This window comes from Girardinichthys multiradiatus, chromosome 3, assembly GCF_021462225.1.
Source record: "Girardinichthys multiradiatus isolate DD_20200921_A chromosome 3, DD_fGirMul_XY1, whole genome shotgun sequence".
In the NCBI taxonomy this organism is placed as follows: Eukaryota; Metazoa; Chordata; class Actinopteri; order Cyprinodontiformes; family Goodeidae; genus Girardinichthys; species Girardinichthys multiradiatus.
In genome coordinates this window covers 45,385,931-45,399,359 of record NC_061796.1, presented here as the reverse complement: position 1 = coordinate 45,399,359, position 13,429 = coordinate 45,385,931, and the positions used below count along the sequence as shown (strand labels likewise).

The 13,429-nt window shown below is 44.0% G+C and overlaps 1 protein-coding gene across 2 annotated transcripts in view; it reads left to right on the top strand.

Annotated features, from left to right (window-relative positions):
* ntrk1 (neurotrophic tyrosine kinase, receptor, type 1) overlaps window positions 1–13,429 on the top strand; it is a 66,472-nt gene that overhangs the window by 17,747 nt on the left and 35,296 nt on the right. Inside the window, exons 5-11 of one of the 2 annotated variants that reach the window (XM_047360384.1) lie at window positions 291–445; window positions 844–986; window positions 2,921–3,059; window positions 10,859–11,191; window positions 11,456–11,473; window positions 11,560–11,618; window positions 12,374–12,476. In XM_047360384.1, coding sequence (XP_047216340.1) covers window positions 291–445; window positions 844–986; window positions 2,921–3,059; window positions 10,859–11,191; window positions 11,456–11,473; window positions 11,560–11,618; window positions 12,374–12,476 — 950 coding nt within the window. The remainder of the gene's footprint in view (window positions 1–290; window positions 446–843; window positions 987–2,920; window positions 3,060–10,858; window positions 11,192–11,455; window positions 11,474–11,559; window positions 11,619–12,373; window positions 12,477–13,429) is intronic. The other variant, XM_047360385.1, reaches the window with a different exon arrangement.

Genomic DNA, 13,429 nt, shown 5'->3' with positions numbered 1-13,429 from the left:
ACACTAGGAGGAGCTGGAGAGCATCGATAAGGAGAGGGACATATGGATGGATGGTCCTTAGTTTGTTTGCGGTCTTATGTTGTGATTCTTTGCAATTCTGCTGAGGTTTTCCAGACTTTGAGTTACATTAAATAGAGATAGCATTTTTTTTGTTGGCTTTGCTGTAGAGAGGTTACTGGTTACTATTTGTTTGGTTGAGCTTGTGCTGTCATGACTAATTTAAATTATAAAGAGTTATATGGCAAATCTGAAGCCACCACCTGTTGGCTTTCCTGTGCCTTATTTTTCAGGATTTTAAGGGAAAACCCTCTCATCTGCTCGTGTGACCTCTTCTGGCTGCAGCAGTGGCAGTACGACGATCGTGGAGACATCTACAGTCAAATGTTGTTTTGCTTGTCCGATGATGAGGAAATACCCCTCAGCTCGTTGGTGATCAGTAACTGCAGTGAGTTTCACATTTCTCTTTCTATTAGTTGCATTGTTTGGTGCTTCGTTTGGAAGCTGGAAATTTGAAGATTAATGAACAGCTTCAAACCAGATGGAGACATTGCAGGAGATGCCTAACTTTTTGATCGTGGATTGATGTTTTTTTTTTTGTTCAGCCATTGCTTAAAATCACAAGCCTTAATCCAACAGATGTGAGAATATTAACTATTTGTTGTTTACTTTCCATAAATGCAAATAAATATGAGCACTGAAATGAAACAAACTAGTTGGACAGTTTTAACCACTGTGAGTGTGTCCCCACATTGTTTCCTGAATGCTTTGAAAATAAAGTGCTGATTTAACAGTTTACCACTACACTGCTAACCTGTGCTCATCCTGTCTTTTCGTTTATCCCAGGTTTGCCCAGGGTGACCATTGTCTCATCTCAACTGAAGACCCAAGAAGGAGGAAACCTCACATTTGAATGTCATGTGACAGGAAGTCCCACCCCCAATGTGACATGGCAAACTGAAAAACTTGCCTCTAACTTTGCTACCGAGGTAGGAAGAAGTTTTAGGACATCTGTATTGTATCTGTCTGTATTCATGCAAAGTACCGCTAAAAAAAGTTTAATGAATTTCTTTTAGCCTGGGCTATTTTTTATGCTGTCTTCACTCCCACCATAACCATTCAAATGGGCCTGAATACCTGAAAATGTTGAAAACCTAATTCTAGTATCAAACCAGTACAGATGCAGCTAATTTGTTATTAGTGAAAAAAACTGATTTTCTTAGTGCTGCTTTCCGTGCCCTCCTACCATATTGCTGCTTCTAGAAGTTTCATGTCTGCAAAAGTATGTTTCATTTACTATGTGACTATCTGTGGAATGTCTTTCTGCTCCTCCACCATCAGTTTCAGCCTTGTTGTGGAGGAGAATATACCAACCTGACTTTCATCAGCTCATTAGCAGCATGAGAACCTGCAGATGAACCTCACAGCACCGAACATGCCATCTTAGTTCCAACCCAGTTCAGCTGTGTGGATACCTTGGTGGTTGCAGTTAGAAGTAATCCTGTGTAAAAATCCAAACTTATTTGTTTTTCACTGAACAGCTCAGGCTCTGCAGTCTACGGTGGTTATGTTAAGTTGTAAAATATATTGTTGAATCATATTTTAAAGCCTTTTAGGCACTGCTTGTGCTTTTGCTTCCCCCTAACACTGGGACTTTACCTTTCCTAGGCTGGCATGTCTATTTAGCCTTAAAAAGACTTGCCTTTAGTCTCCCATCAACCAGCACAGCCACGTCTGGGCACAATTCGGAGGTCTGTGCTCTTTTCCCTGTGTTTTCCTACTCTTGACAGACTTCAGGATTCCATGTGTAAAGAGAGTGATGCATATTTTATTGCCAAGAAGAGGGTGGGTTTTTCATTGCAACTGCACAATGAGATTATTGATTGGTGCCAAGAGCGTTACAATAACTTACTTGGCCACTTCCAACCGTCTGATGAGGTTGTAGCCTTGGCATGAGGACAGTGTGGTCAGTCCAGCTTTACACTTTCTGGTTACTACACCACACAGATGTGCCTCTGCCCCATTAATTCCTGCCATTGTGGCCACCATTCTACCGCATGCATCACTCAGGACCCTAATGGACAGACACTGATAATAGACTGCCACAACCTCAGAGAACTCTTGTTTGCCATCACACCTGATGGGGAGACTCACCAGGAACCTAGGATCCATTCTTATTTTTTTTTTTCATCAGCAAACAGACCAAATCTAGAAGGGGGGTAACTAGAGCTAGGTGCAGATATATAAACACTATGCTGCTAAAATGTGTTTCCTCAGGGAAGCTAACTGTGTGCAGAGTTTTACAAAAACTTTGAACTTGAATATGTCAATGGTACATTCATCTTAGAGAGAAAAGTTTTTTTTTTCTAATTAGTGGAATCAGCTGATCTTAAACACATTGTTGTGCATTTACTAACTTATACATTCAATTGTAAAAATGTACAAATTAAACTTCAAGCTAATTTTAATGAAAAAAAAACACAGTTTTAAGACGTGTTTTGGGGGTTAAATCGCAGAAGGTGCAGATCAGAATGAGAAAACAGACAACAATGGTGTGAGGGTTAAACTTTATGCAAAGTTAAAACACGACTGTTTTTAAATAACATCAATAATATCCAACATGGTTTGACCCACATAGCAACATTTTTGTTTCTGGTAATTCAATTGCAGAAAAGGCTTTTATTTGCAATTTCTTTCCGTTACAGTTGCATCATACGACAAAACCTTCCTAGTAATTAAATACAAAATACAAATAAAATTACATTGAAAATGATATATAGAAAGTGTATCATTTGTATCTGGCCATGGTTGCATGGTAATTCTCATTAGATACTTATTTTGTTATGTATTCACAAAAAGTGAGCAACATGTCTTTATGGCTGGATTCATTGACCTCATCCTGTCTGTCATTTGGCTACTGCAGGAGAGAATCATGGGCTCCACGTTAAATCTCGTTCTTCAGCTCACCAATGTCTCCTCCAAGGACAACTTGCACAACCTGACGTGTGAGGCTGAGAACCAAGCTGGGCCCAACGAGGGGATGGTGCAATTGGACATTGAGTGTAAGTGCCTGCCAAATAAAATGCTGCACTCCTGAAAGCTCACAAGCTCAATGCAAGTCACTGGCCTTAATGGAGAGAGGGCGAGAGCATACTGGGACCTTTTTTGTATTGCAGGCAGGGTGGACGGTTGCACAAAAGAAAAATGCACTGCACTGATTTCTTCTAAATACACCCTCTACAAATATGGGTACGTACCCACCATCCTTCTAATGGAGCTCTCTGTCCTCTGCCACTCAATCTGGCGACTGGTGAGAAGTGTGAAAATAATATGAGTGAAGTGCTGCATGTACAGCTTGTCATCTAATGTAGGCATACAATGAGAGGACAAAGAAAGGTGAATTTACCTCATCTTGCTGTTAAAGAACTCCGCCACCTTATCTATTCTGCACTTTTAAATTACAGATGGAGCTTGACTCTGAGGGTCTGCTGCTGTTTTCCACTTTCAGATGCATTAGTGCATCTGGACGGTGAGCAACACCCAGAAACAACAGCACCCAGTCCCACACGAGATATTCAGATGCATTAGTGATACATTACTGAAAATACTATCCAAACAATACCATATATCTCTAACTCAATGACACTCATTAGAAAATAAAGCTAAAAATGACAGGGGCGCCAATCAGCTGCATGAGCATCAAGGGACAGATAATACACATCAGGAAAATGGGGCGGATAACCCATGCATAGATCTGATTTGAGCTTGTGCTAATGGACTTTTCCCTCCAACCCCGGAAAACTGCTTCTTCCACGTTGATTGGCAGTCTGTAAATGCGTTAGTGCTGCTAATCTATCAACATCAGCCCCACTGGTGGACAGACACCCGTTAACCGCTGGCCCTTTAATTACTTCTAATTACCTCACAGAACAGTGGGAGTTTATTGCTGAGTGACTCCTCATGTCATTGATTCATGCTACACATGTGGATTCCTTTTCATAGAATCCCTGCTGTGAATCTCCCAACTCACAGCAACACTTTTGAGGGAAATTTGACAAAGTGTTATTAATTTTACCAGCAGTTATGATCAGGAGTTAACTCACCATAAACATTAATACAGGTGCTTCTCAAAATATTAGCATATTGTGATAAAGTTCATTATTTTCCATAATGTCATGATGAAAATTTGACATTCATATATTTTAGATTCATTGCACACTAACTGAAATATTTCAGGTCTTTTATTGTCTTAATACGGATGATTTTGGCATACAGCTCATGAAAACCCAAAATTCCTATCTCACAAAATTAGCATATTTCATCCGACCAATAAAAGAAAAGTGTTTTTAATACAAGAAACGTCAACCTTCAAATAATTATGTACAGTTATGCACTCAATACTTGGTCGAGAATCCTTTGGCAGAAATGACTGCTTCAATGCGGCGTGGCATGGAGGCAATCAGCCTGTGGCACTGCTGAGGTCTTATGGAGGCACAGGATGCTTCGATAGCGGCCTTTAGCTCATCCAGAGTGTTGGGTCTTGAGTCTCTCAACGTTCTCTTCACAATATCCCACAGATTCTCTATGGGGTTCAGGTCAGGAGAGTTGGCAGGCCAATTGAGCACAGTGATACCATGGTCAGTAAACCATTTACCAGTGGTTTTGGCACTGTGAGCAGGTGCCAGGTCGTGCTGAAAAATGAAATCTTCATCTCCATAAAGCTTTTCAGCAGATGGAAGCATGAAGTGCTCCAAAATCTCCTGATAGCTAGCTGCATTGACCCTGCCCTTGATAAAACACAGTGGACCAACACCAGCAGCTGACACGGCACCCCAGACCATCACTGACTGTGGGTACTTGACACTGGACTTCTTAGCATTTTGGCATTTCCTTCTCCCCAGTCTTCCTCCAGACTCTGGCACCTTGATTTCCGAATGACATGCAGAATTTGCTTTCATCCGAAAAAAGTACTTTGGACCACTGAGCAACAGTCCAGTGCTGCTTCTCTGTAGCCCAGGTCAGGCGCTTCTGCCGCTGTTTCTGGTTCAAAAGTGGCTTGACCTGGGGAATGCGGCACCTGTAGCCCATTTCCTGCACACGCCTGTGCACGGTGGCTCTGGATGTTTCTACTCCAGACTCAGTCCACTGCTTCCGCGGGTCCCCTAAGGTCTGGAATCGGCCCTTCTCCACAATCTTTCTCAGGGTCCGGTCACCTCTTCTCGTTGTGCAGTGTTTTCTGCCATGCTTTTTCCTTTCCACAGACTTCCCACTGAGGTGCCTTGATACAGCACTCTGGGAACAGCCTATTTTTTCAGAAATGTCTTTCTGTATCTTACCCTCTTGCTTGAGGGTGTCAATAGTGGCCTTCTGGACAGCAGTCAGGTCGGCAGTCTTACCCATGATTGGGGTTTTGAGTGATGAACCAGGCTGGGAGTTTTAAAGGCCTCAGGAATCTTTTGCAGGTGTTTAGAGTTAATTCGTTGATTCAGATGATTAGGTTCAAAGCTCGTTTAGAGACCCTTTTAATGATATGCTAATTTTGTGAGATAGGAATTTTGGTTTTCATGAGCTGTATGCCAAAATCATCCATATTAAGACAATAAAAGACCTGAAATATTTCAGTTAGTGTGCAATGAATCTAAAATATATGAATGTTAAATTTTCATCATGACATTATGGAAAACCCCTCCTTGAACCGTCACCTTAACGTGGTGGAGGGGTTTGAGTGCTCAAATGATCCTAGAGGCTATGTTGTCTGGGGCCTAAATGCCCCTGGTAGGGTCTCCCATGGCAAACAGGCTCTAGGTGATGGGTCAGACAAAGAATGGTTCAAGAACCCCTCATGAAGAACAAAATATTGAGGCACGTGACGTCGCCCGGTACGGCGGAGCCCGGGTCCCACCCTGGAGCCAGGCCTGGGGTCGGGACTCGTCGGAGAGCGCATGGTGGCCGGGTTGCTCCTCGTGGGACCCGGCCGGGCCAAGCCCGAACGAGAGACGCGAGGCCATCCCCCAGTGGGCCCACCACCTGCAGGGGGAACCGTGAGGGACCGGTGCAAAGAGGATTGGGTGGCGGACGAAGGTGGAGACCTCAGCGGCCCAATCCCCGGATGCTTAGGCTGGCTCTAGGGACGTGGAATGTCACCTCGCTGGGGGGGAAGGAGCCTGAGCTTGTGCGGGAGGTCGAGAGATATCGACTAGAAATAGTCGGGCTTGCCTCCACGCACAGCGTGGGCTCTGGAACCCATCTCCTTGAGAGGGGTTGGACTCTCTTCTACTCTGGAGTGGCCCACGGGGAGAGGCGGCGGGCTGGTGTGGGTTTGCTTGTTGCCCCCCAGCTCAGCCGTCTCGTGTTGGGGTTTACCCCAGTGGATGAGAGGGTTGTATCCCTGCGCCTTCGGGTTGGGGAGAGGTCTCTGACTATCATTTCAGCCTACGGGCCGAGTGGTAGTGCAGAGTACCCTGCCTTCTTGGCGTCCCTGTTGGGGATGCTGGATAGTGCCCCTCCCGGGGACTCCATTATTCTGCTGGGGGACTTCAACGCCCACGTGGGGAACGACAGTGACACCCGGAGAGGCGTGATCGGGAGGAATGGCCTCCCCGATCTGAATCCGAGTGGTGTTTTGTTATTGGACTTCTGTGCTAGTCACGGATTGTCCATAACGAACACCATGTTCAAACATAAGGGTGTCCATCAGTGCACTTGGCACCAGGACACCCTAGGCAGGAGGTCGATGATCGACTTTGTTGTCGTATCATCAGACCTTCGGCCGCATGTTTTGGACACTCGGGTGAAGAGAGGGGCTGAGCTGTCCACTGATCATCACCTGGTGGTGAGTTGGATCCGCTGGAGGAGGAGAAAGCCAGACAGACTTGGCAGGCCCAAGCGCATAGTGAGGGTCTGCTGGGAACGCCTGGCGGAGCCCTCGGCCAGGGATGTATTCAACTCCCACCTCCGGGAGAGCTTCGACCAGATCCCGGGGGATGTTGGAGACATAGAGTCCGAGTGGACCATGTTCTCTGCATCTATTGTCGATGCTGCTGCCCATAGCTGCGGCCGTAAGGTCTGCGGTGCCTGTCGTGGCGGCAATCCCAGAACCAGGTGGTGGACACCGGCAGTAAGGGATGCTGTTAAGCTGAAGAAGGAGTCCTATCGGCTGTGGTTGGCTTGTGGGACTCCTGAGGCGGCTGACGGGTACCGTGGGGCCAAGCGTGCTGCGGCCCGGGCTGTGGCAGAGGCAAAAACTCGGGCCTGGGAAGAGTTCGGTGAGGCCATGGAGAAGGACTACCGGTTGGCCTCGAAGCGATTCTGGCTCACATGTGTTTTGTGGACCTGGAGAAGGCATTCGACTGTGTCCCTCGTGATGCCCTGTGGGGGGTGCTCCAGGAGTATGGAATCGGGGGCCCTTTATTAGGGGCCATCCGGTCCCTGTACGAGCGGAGCAGGAGTTTGGTCCGCATTGCCGGCACTAAGTCGGACCTGTTCCCAGTGCATGTTGGACTCCGGCAGGGCTGCCCTTTGTCGCCGGTCCTGTTCATAACTTTTATGGACAGGATTTCTAGACGCAGCCAAGGGCCGGAGGGGGTCTGGTTTGGGGACCAGTGGATTTCGTCTTTTCTTTTTGCGGATGACGTGGTCCTGCTGGCCCCCTCTAGCCAAGACCTACAGCATGCGCTGTGGCGGTTCGCAGCCGAGTGTGAAGCGGCTGGGATGAGGATCAGCTCCTCCAAGTCCGAGGCCATGGTACTCGACCGGAAAAGGGTGGCTTGTCCTCTTCAGGTTGGAGGGGAGTTCCTGCCTCAAGTGGAGGAGTTTAAGTATCTCGGGGTCTTGTTCACGAGTGAGGGAAGAATGGAGCGGGAGATCGACAGACGGATCGGTGCGGCTGCCACAGTAATGGGGGCGCTGTGCCGGTCCATTGTGGTGAAGAGAGAGCTGAGCCGAAAAGCAAAGCTCTCAATTTACTGGTCGGTCTACGTTCCTACCCTCACCTATGGCCATGAACTTTGGGTCATGACCGAAAGAACGAGATCACGGATACAAGCGGCTGAAATGAGCTTCCTCCGTAGGGTGGCCGGGCACTCCCTTAGAGATAGGGTGAGGAGCTTGGCCATCCGGGAGGAGCTCGGAGTAGAGCCGCTGCTCCTCCACATCGAGAGGAGCCAGTTGAGGTGGCTCGGGCATCTATACCGGATGTCTCCTGGACGCCTTCCTCGGGAGGTGTTCCAGGCACGTCCCACCGGGAGGAGGCCCAGGGGACGGCCCAGGACACGCTGGAGGGACTATGTCTCTCGGCTGGCCTGGGAACGCCTCGGGCTCCCCCTGGAGGAGCTGGAGGAGGTGTCTGGAGAGAGGGACGTCTGGGCGTCTCTGCTGAGTCTGCTGCCCCCGCGACCCGGTCCTGGATAAGCGGAAGACGACGAACGAACGAACGAACATTATGGAAAATAATGAACTTTATCACAATATGCTAATATTTTGAGAAGGACCTGTATACTCATTTTATTGTTTTAATGATTTTTTTGATTATGCAGCATTTGTCTTTAATGATTTCTAAAAAGAAGAATTTGGTTTGAAGTTTGAATTTGCTTTAAGAAAATTCTTCAATATACAAAGGGTCAAATTTATATGTACAGGGTCAAATATATACAAACATCCACCACAATATTTGGGAAAATATCCCTTAGCAAGTTGCACCACAAACACATGCTTTTTGTAGCCATCAGAGAGCTTCTGGTGTAATTTTGGCTGGATGTTCAGCCTGAGCAGTTGTCCACTAAGAGAGATCTACCCACATAGAAAAGCCAAAAGCCTTCTGGACTGAAGGTTTATGGTCAGATGAATCAAAGTATGAGATCTTTGGCCACAATAACAAGGAGGTGAGGTGAGGCCTTCAAACCTAAGATGTACTAACATTAGTGGCACCATCATGCACCATCAACCAACTGGTGTCGAAACATGAGACTGCTGCAGTGTTTGTACAATAAAAGCTGACGACTGATCAGTGAGCTCCAGATCTTGTTTGCATTTTCAAAGACTTTTCTTAATATTGGTCAGACTGGATGAATGCACTGTATGTATAATTTTGATCCTGTGCAAATTTACAAATTTTAGATTGCATTGCAGCAGAATGTTGTGCACCCACTACACCCTGCAAGTAAAGTGGTTTTAATAAAAGAAGCAAAATAATAGTAATTTTATCTTGAATTTAGGCAATATCCTGTATGTGATAATTCCAGAAAATTTTCCAGACTTAACTGTGTCAGATCTCAAATGACACATTGTCTAAATATGAGATGAAGTGTGACAAGCAGCACGTTTGTAAAATATAATTCTAGCTTTTTTTTATCCCTGAAGTGTAAAATCAGAAGAGACTACCAGGGGATAATTAGTTAAATGTGATAAATAGCAGTAATTTCCACTGCAGTGCAATGGACTTCAGAGTGCAAAGAGTACTGGGGCATATGGGCTGGTATCCCCCTTATAAAAGCACTTTCGAGGTCAGGGCTGCAGGTTAAGAGCAGCAAGATTTCCAGGCCAGAGTGAAGGGTCTTTGCACTTGAGAGTTGTGTTCGATCTAAATGGGGCCATTTCCTGTAAGTTCATATCCAGGAAAGAGCTTCCAGGTAGTTTTTGTGGTTGGGAGCACGACGACGACCAGGATTCATTATTCATGGCAGGTCAGCAAAGGTTTACAGTTCAGATGGAGAGCATTGATTCATGGAAACTTACAGGGAAAATACACCATGCAACTGTGTTATGTATGACAAAGGTGTGCTTTCAACACGAAATGGAAACATTTACAGCACTGTGCAATAACCTCAACACTAATAAGGTCTTTGTAATTCTGAAAGACAGGCCTAAGTAGTCTGATCCAGCCATGACATGTGTAAAGAAAATCAGGAAATGTACAGAGGATGAACAGTATCTGCAAGTTAGGTCTTTAACAAACAGCTCCTTGTAAATCAGTTTCTTAGAGCCGAACTCCTATTTTTTACTTGTAAAATTGTGATATTTCAGAGATTCCACAAAAAAATGGAAACATTTAAATTTTGTTTACATTTAACCATAAACAAGAACTTAAATTAAAATTAAATGAAATCATGTTCATAGTCTACCAGTTGAGAATATGGAGTTAAGTTCATAGTCAGAACAAGTGTCTCTCATTCAATCATATTTCTGCTCTTGTGGCACAAAAAGCCTGACGTTTGGGACTGAAATGGAGCTTGTTAGACTAGATTTTTAATTTCAGTCAGCAATAAGACATCAATACTGGATTTTAATTTAAAACAGCAACTATGGAAAACAGCATTTAATCTGCTGTTTGCCATAGTTTGAAAACTTCAATGGGACCGATATTTTTACATGTATGGTGGTCAGAAAAAATTGTTTAGTAGGGGCAGAAAGAATTGTGTGTACACAATTAAGTAACCAACCTTTGTCTTCTTGTTTGCAGTAGCCATTCACTCCTAAATGGAGCTTGTTTAATGCCACCAAAATAAGCTGCACTCAGTTCAAGCATTTCAAGTTTCCTGGTAGAAAACAAACATTTTAAGCTTGAAGAGTTCATGAAAACAGTTCCATTCAGAAGTTTTTTGCAGACATACAAGTGATTCATCCCCTAAGTTCAGAGGGCTTTAATGCCCAAATGATTCAGCGTTAAGTTGCTTTACAAACTGAGAACTCTAAAAAAAATCTAAAATAAAGTGGTACTGTACAAACAAATGATCCAGAAAACTCAAAGTTCAAACAGAACTATAAAAGGTAAATACAAAGAAATGAAGAGTGTATGGAAACAACTGGAAAACACATTTCTCTCTCCTACCTCATCTGAATTTCCGAACCTGTCATCTTCTTGCAGTTCCAGCTAAAATCATCTTCCTGAAAGATGCTGTGCCGCAGCACAACTGGTGCTTCCCGTTCGCTGTGGATGGCAATCCTGAGGCAAAGATCACCTGGCTGTACAATGGCGTTCTATTCAAAGAAAGCATGTATGTATACATGCAGTTAATCCCAGATTCCAGTGATGGGTCAGTAAAGCACGGCTGCCTCTTCCTCAACAAGCCGACTCACATCAACAATGGAAACTATACTCTGATTGTTGAGAACAAACTCGGAACGGACAAGGCCACAGCTATTGGGATGTTTATGGATAATCCTTTTGATCCGTTGGATCCTGAGGGGATAATTCCAGGTGAGTTCTTGAAAATGTTTTGTGATTGACCATCAATCCGAACTACCAGCTGTTGGACAATCGAGCAAACATTACATAATCAGCATCACACATCTTTATAGATACAATTTAAACTTTTTAGCAGCAAATAATTTGCAACAAGTAGTCCCTCCAAGATCATTTCCAGATAAAACATTTGTGATTTTGTTTTTTGGTCTACCAATAAAACCAAGAATTTATTTGCTCATGAACATGTTTTATATTCTCTTGCCTTCCTCATGCTAGTCCCTGTTGGGGATCCAAGTAAGTCCTCAGCTGACTTTATGACTAAAACTGCTTGTATGTCTTCCCAGTCCTGACTTCCTGTGTTTTCATATTCTCCCTCTCAGGTCTTACAAACACACCGGATATGGACGTCACAGAGAATCCGGAGAGTTGGGTGTTTGTGGTATGTCTGTGTTGTCTTCATGTCTGCTGAGAAGTTCACAACTTTTTAGATTTAGCCACGGCACATTTTATATATCTTTTTGAGACAAAACCAGAGTAAATAAAAAAATAAAACATAACATTTAAAAATGGCTTAGGTGCCTAATATTTTTAATATTTTTGTTTTCATACGAACAAAGTTTGTCGCATATATGCCTTTAAGTGAACCCTTTAAGTCAGATTAGGTCTATAAAACCTGCTAAATTTAGTTAATTAACTTAAAATAATACGTTCTAGGGCTGTACAATAAATTGCTAAATTATTGTTTTCACAATATCTGAATGCATTATGCATATTGCAAGAAACTGCCAAAACTACAATAAAAGCTGGTTAAATATTCAATATCAAGGCTTTCTTGGTCTGTAATACAGTGAGTAATGCAGCATAAACTGTTTTAGAAGGTAAAGAGTAGGTAAGGTGGTCCAGTCATGAAGAAACCACAACTAAGTAGTTTCAGTGCCAAAATAACAGCGAGCCAGAAGTAACTCTCATGTTGTTGAAATGAAATAATGAAATACATTTTTTACTGGTAGCTTGATTGACTCCTCATCTGTGAATGGTTGCTATACACCCAAAGCAGATAAATATTACTTGGCCTTGCTCTGTCAGTTGGAACAACAACCTCCATTCTAAGGTGGTTAGCACATGCCTGGTTAGCATAGCAAAACACAAAGACTTCACTTATTGGCCACAAACCTCTTTGTGTTTGTTTGACAGGTGTCTGTTGCTGTGGGTCTCGCAGTGTTTGCCTGCACCTTTCTGCTCATCATGGTTCTGCTCATTAACAAGTGTGGTCAGCCACCCAAGTTTGGTATTCACCGTAAGTAGACACACAAAGTTGTTCTTTTTACTGCATGCAAGCGTTTCAAACTTTTTAACAACTTAAGCACAGAGAACTGGCTCACCTGGCTTTGTAGGAACATTAAAAAAAACCTTTTACCCCTTTTACACCAACGCGATTCGGAGCCCGTTCCAGTTCCCGAATGTGATTTCCAACTATTGATGCATTTCCACCGACAAACATATAGGTTTCAGAGCACAAACTCTGGTACAAGTCCAGCACCGCAAAAACCTTGGTTCTACTCTGTGAACCGCAACGTCACCCGTGGGCCGGTCGCAGCTGCAGACAATAGAAGCAACAAGTACGGAGGTGAAGACCATGAATGAACCGAATAAACATGTTATATGTTTGCAAAAATGCACTCAACATGCATTGTATAACTACTGGTATCCGTTACACTTGTAGATGCTGAACATATGCAGATGAGAACATTGTACATACCATTGGTCTTGCACGGAGTCACCGTCTCCTTTTTTGTACTAACTGTAGTGTAAGGATGCTCTCTTTTTGCATTAAAAGCAACATTGCGCACAGCTCAGCAAGCTCTGCTGTCTCGCTAACATGCTTCCCCCCCACGTTGTGTAACGCCCAAAGTTGATGAGTCAAACTTGGTTCCCAAATCTGGAGGAAATGTGCGTCGGTGCTCAACAAAACACCAAAGTTCAAAGACACGTGAACCGAACAGGTTCAAGAAGAGTTTCTTTGGTGGAAAAATGCTATTTAGTGGTTCCTTAAAGCTGTGTCCTTTGTCATCCCTCTGTTAAACTGAAGAAAAAAGGTTTTAGACATCCATTAGCCTAAAAACATGAAACCTTCATTCCTCAACAAATTGTAGACCTTGGAGCAAATGGAAATACTCACTTTGGCTGTAATGTGAAAGCTAGTTTGAGATTTATTCTTCAAGCATTTGTGTGGGATTTTTACTGTCATGG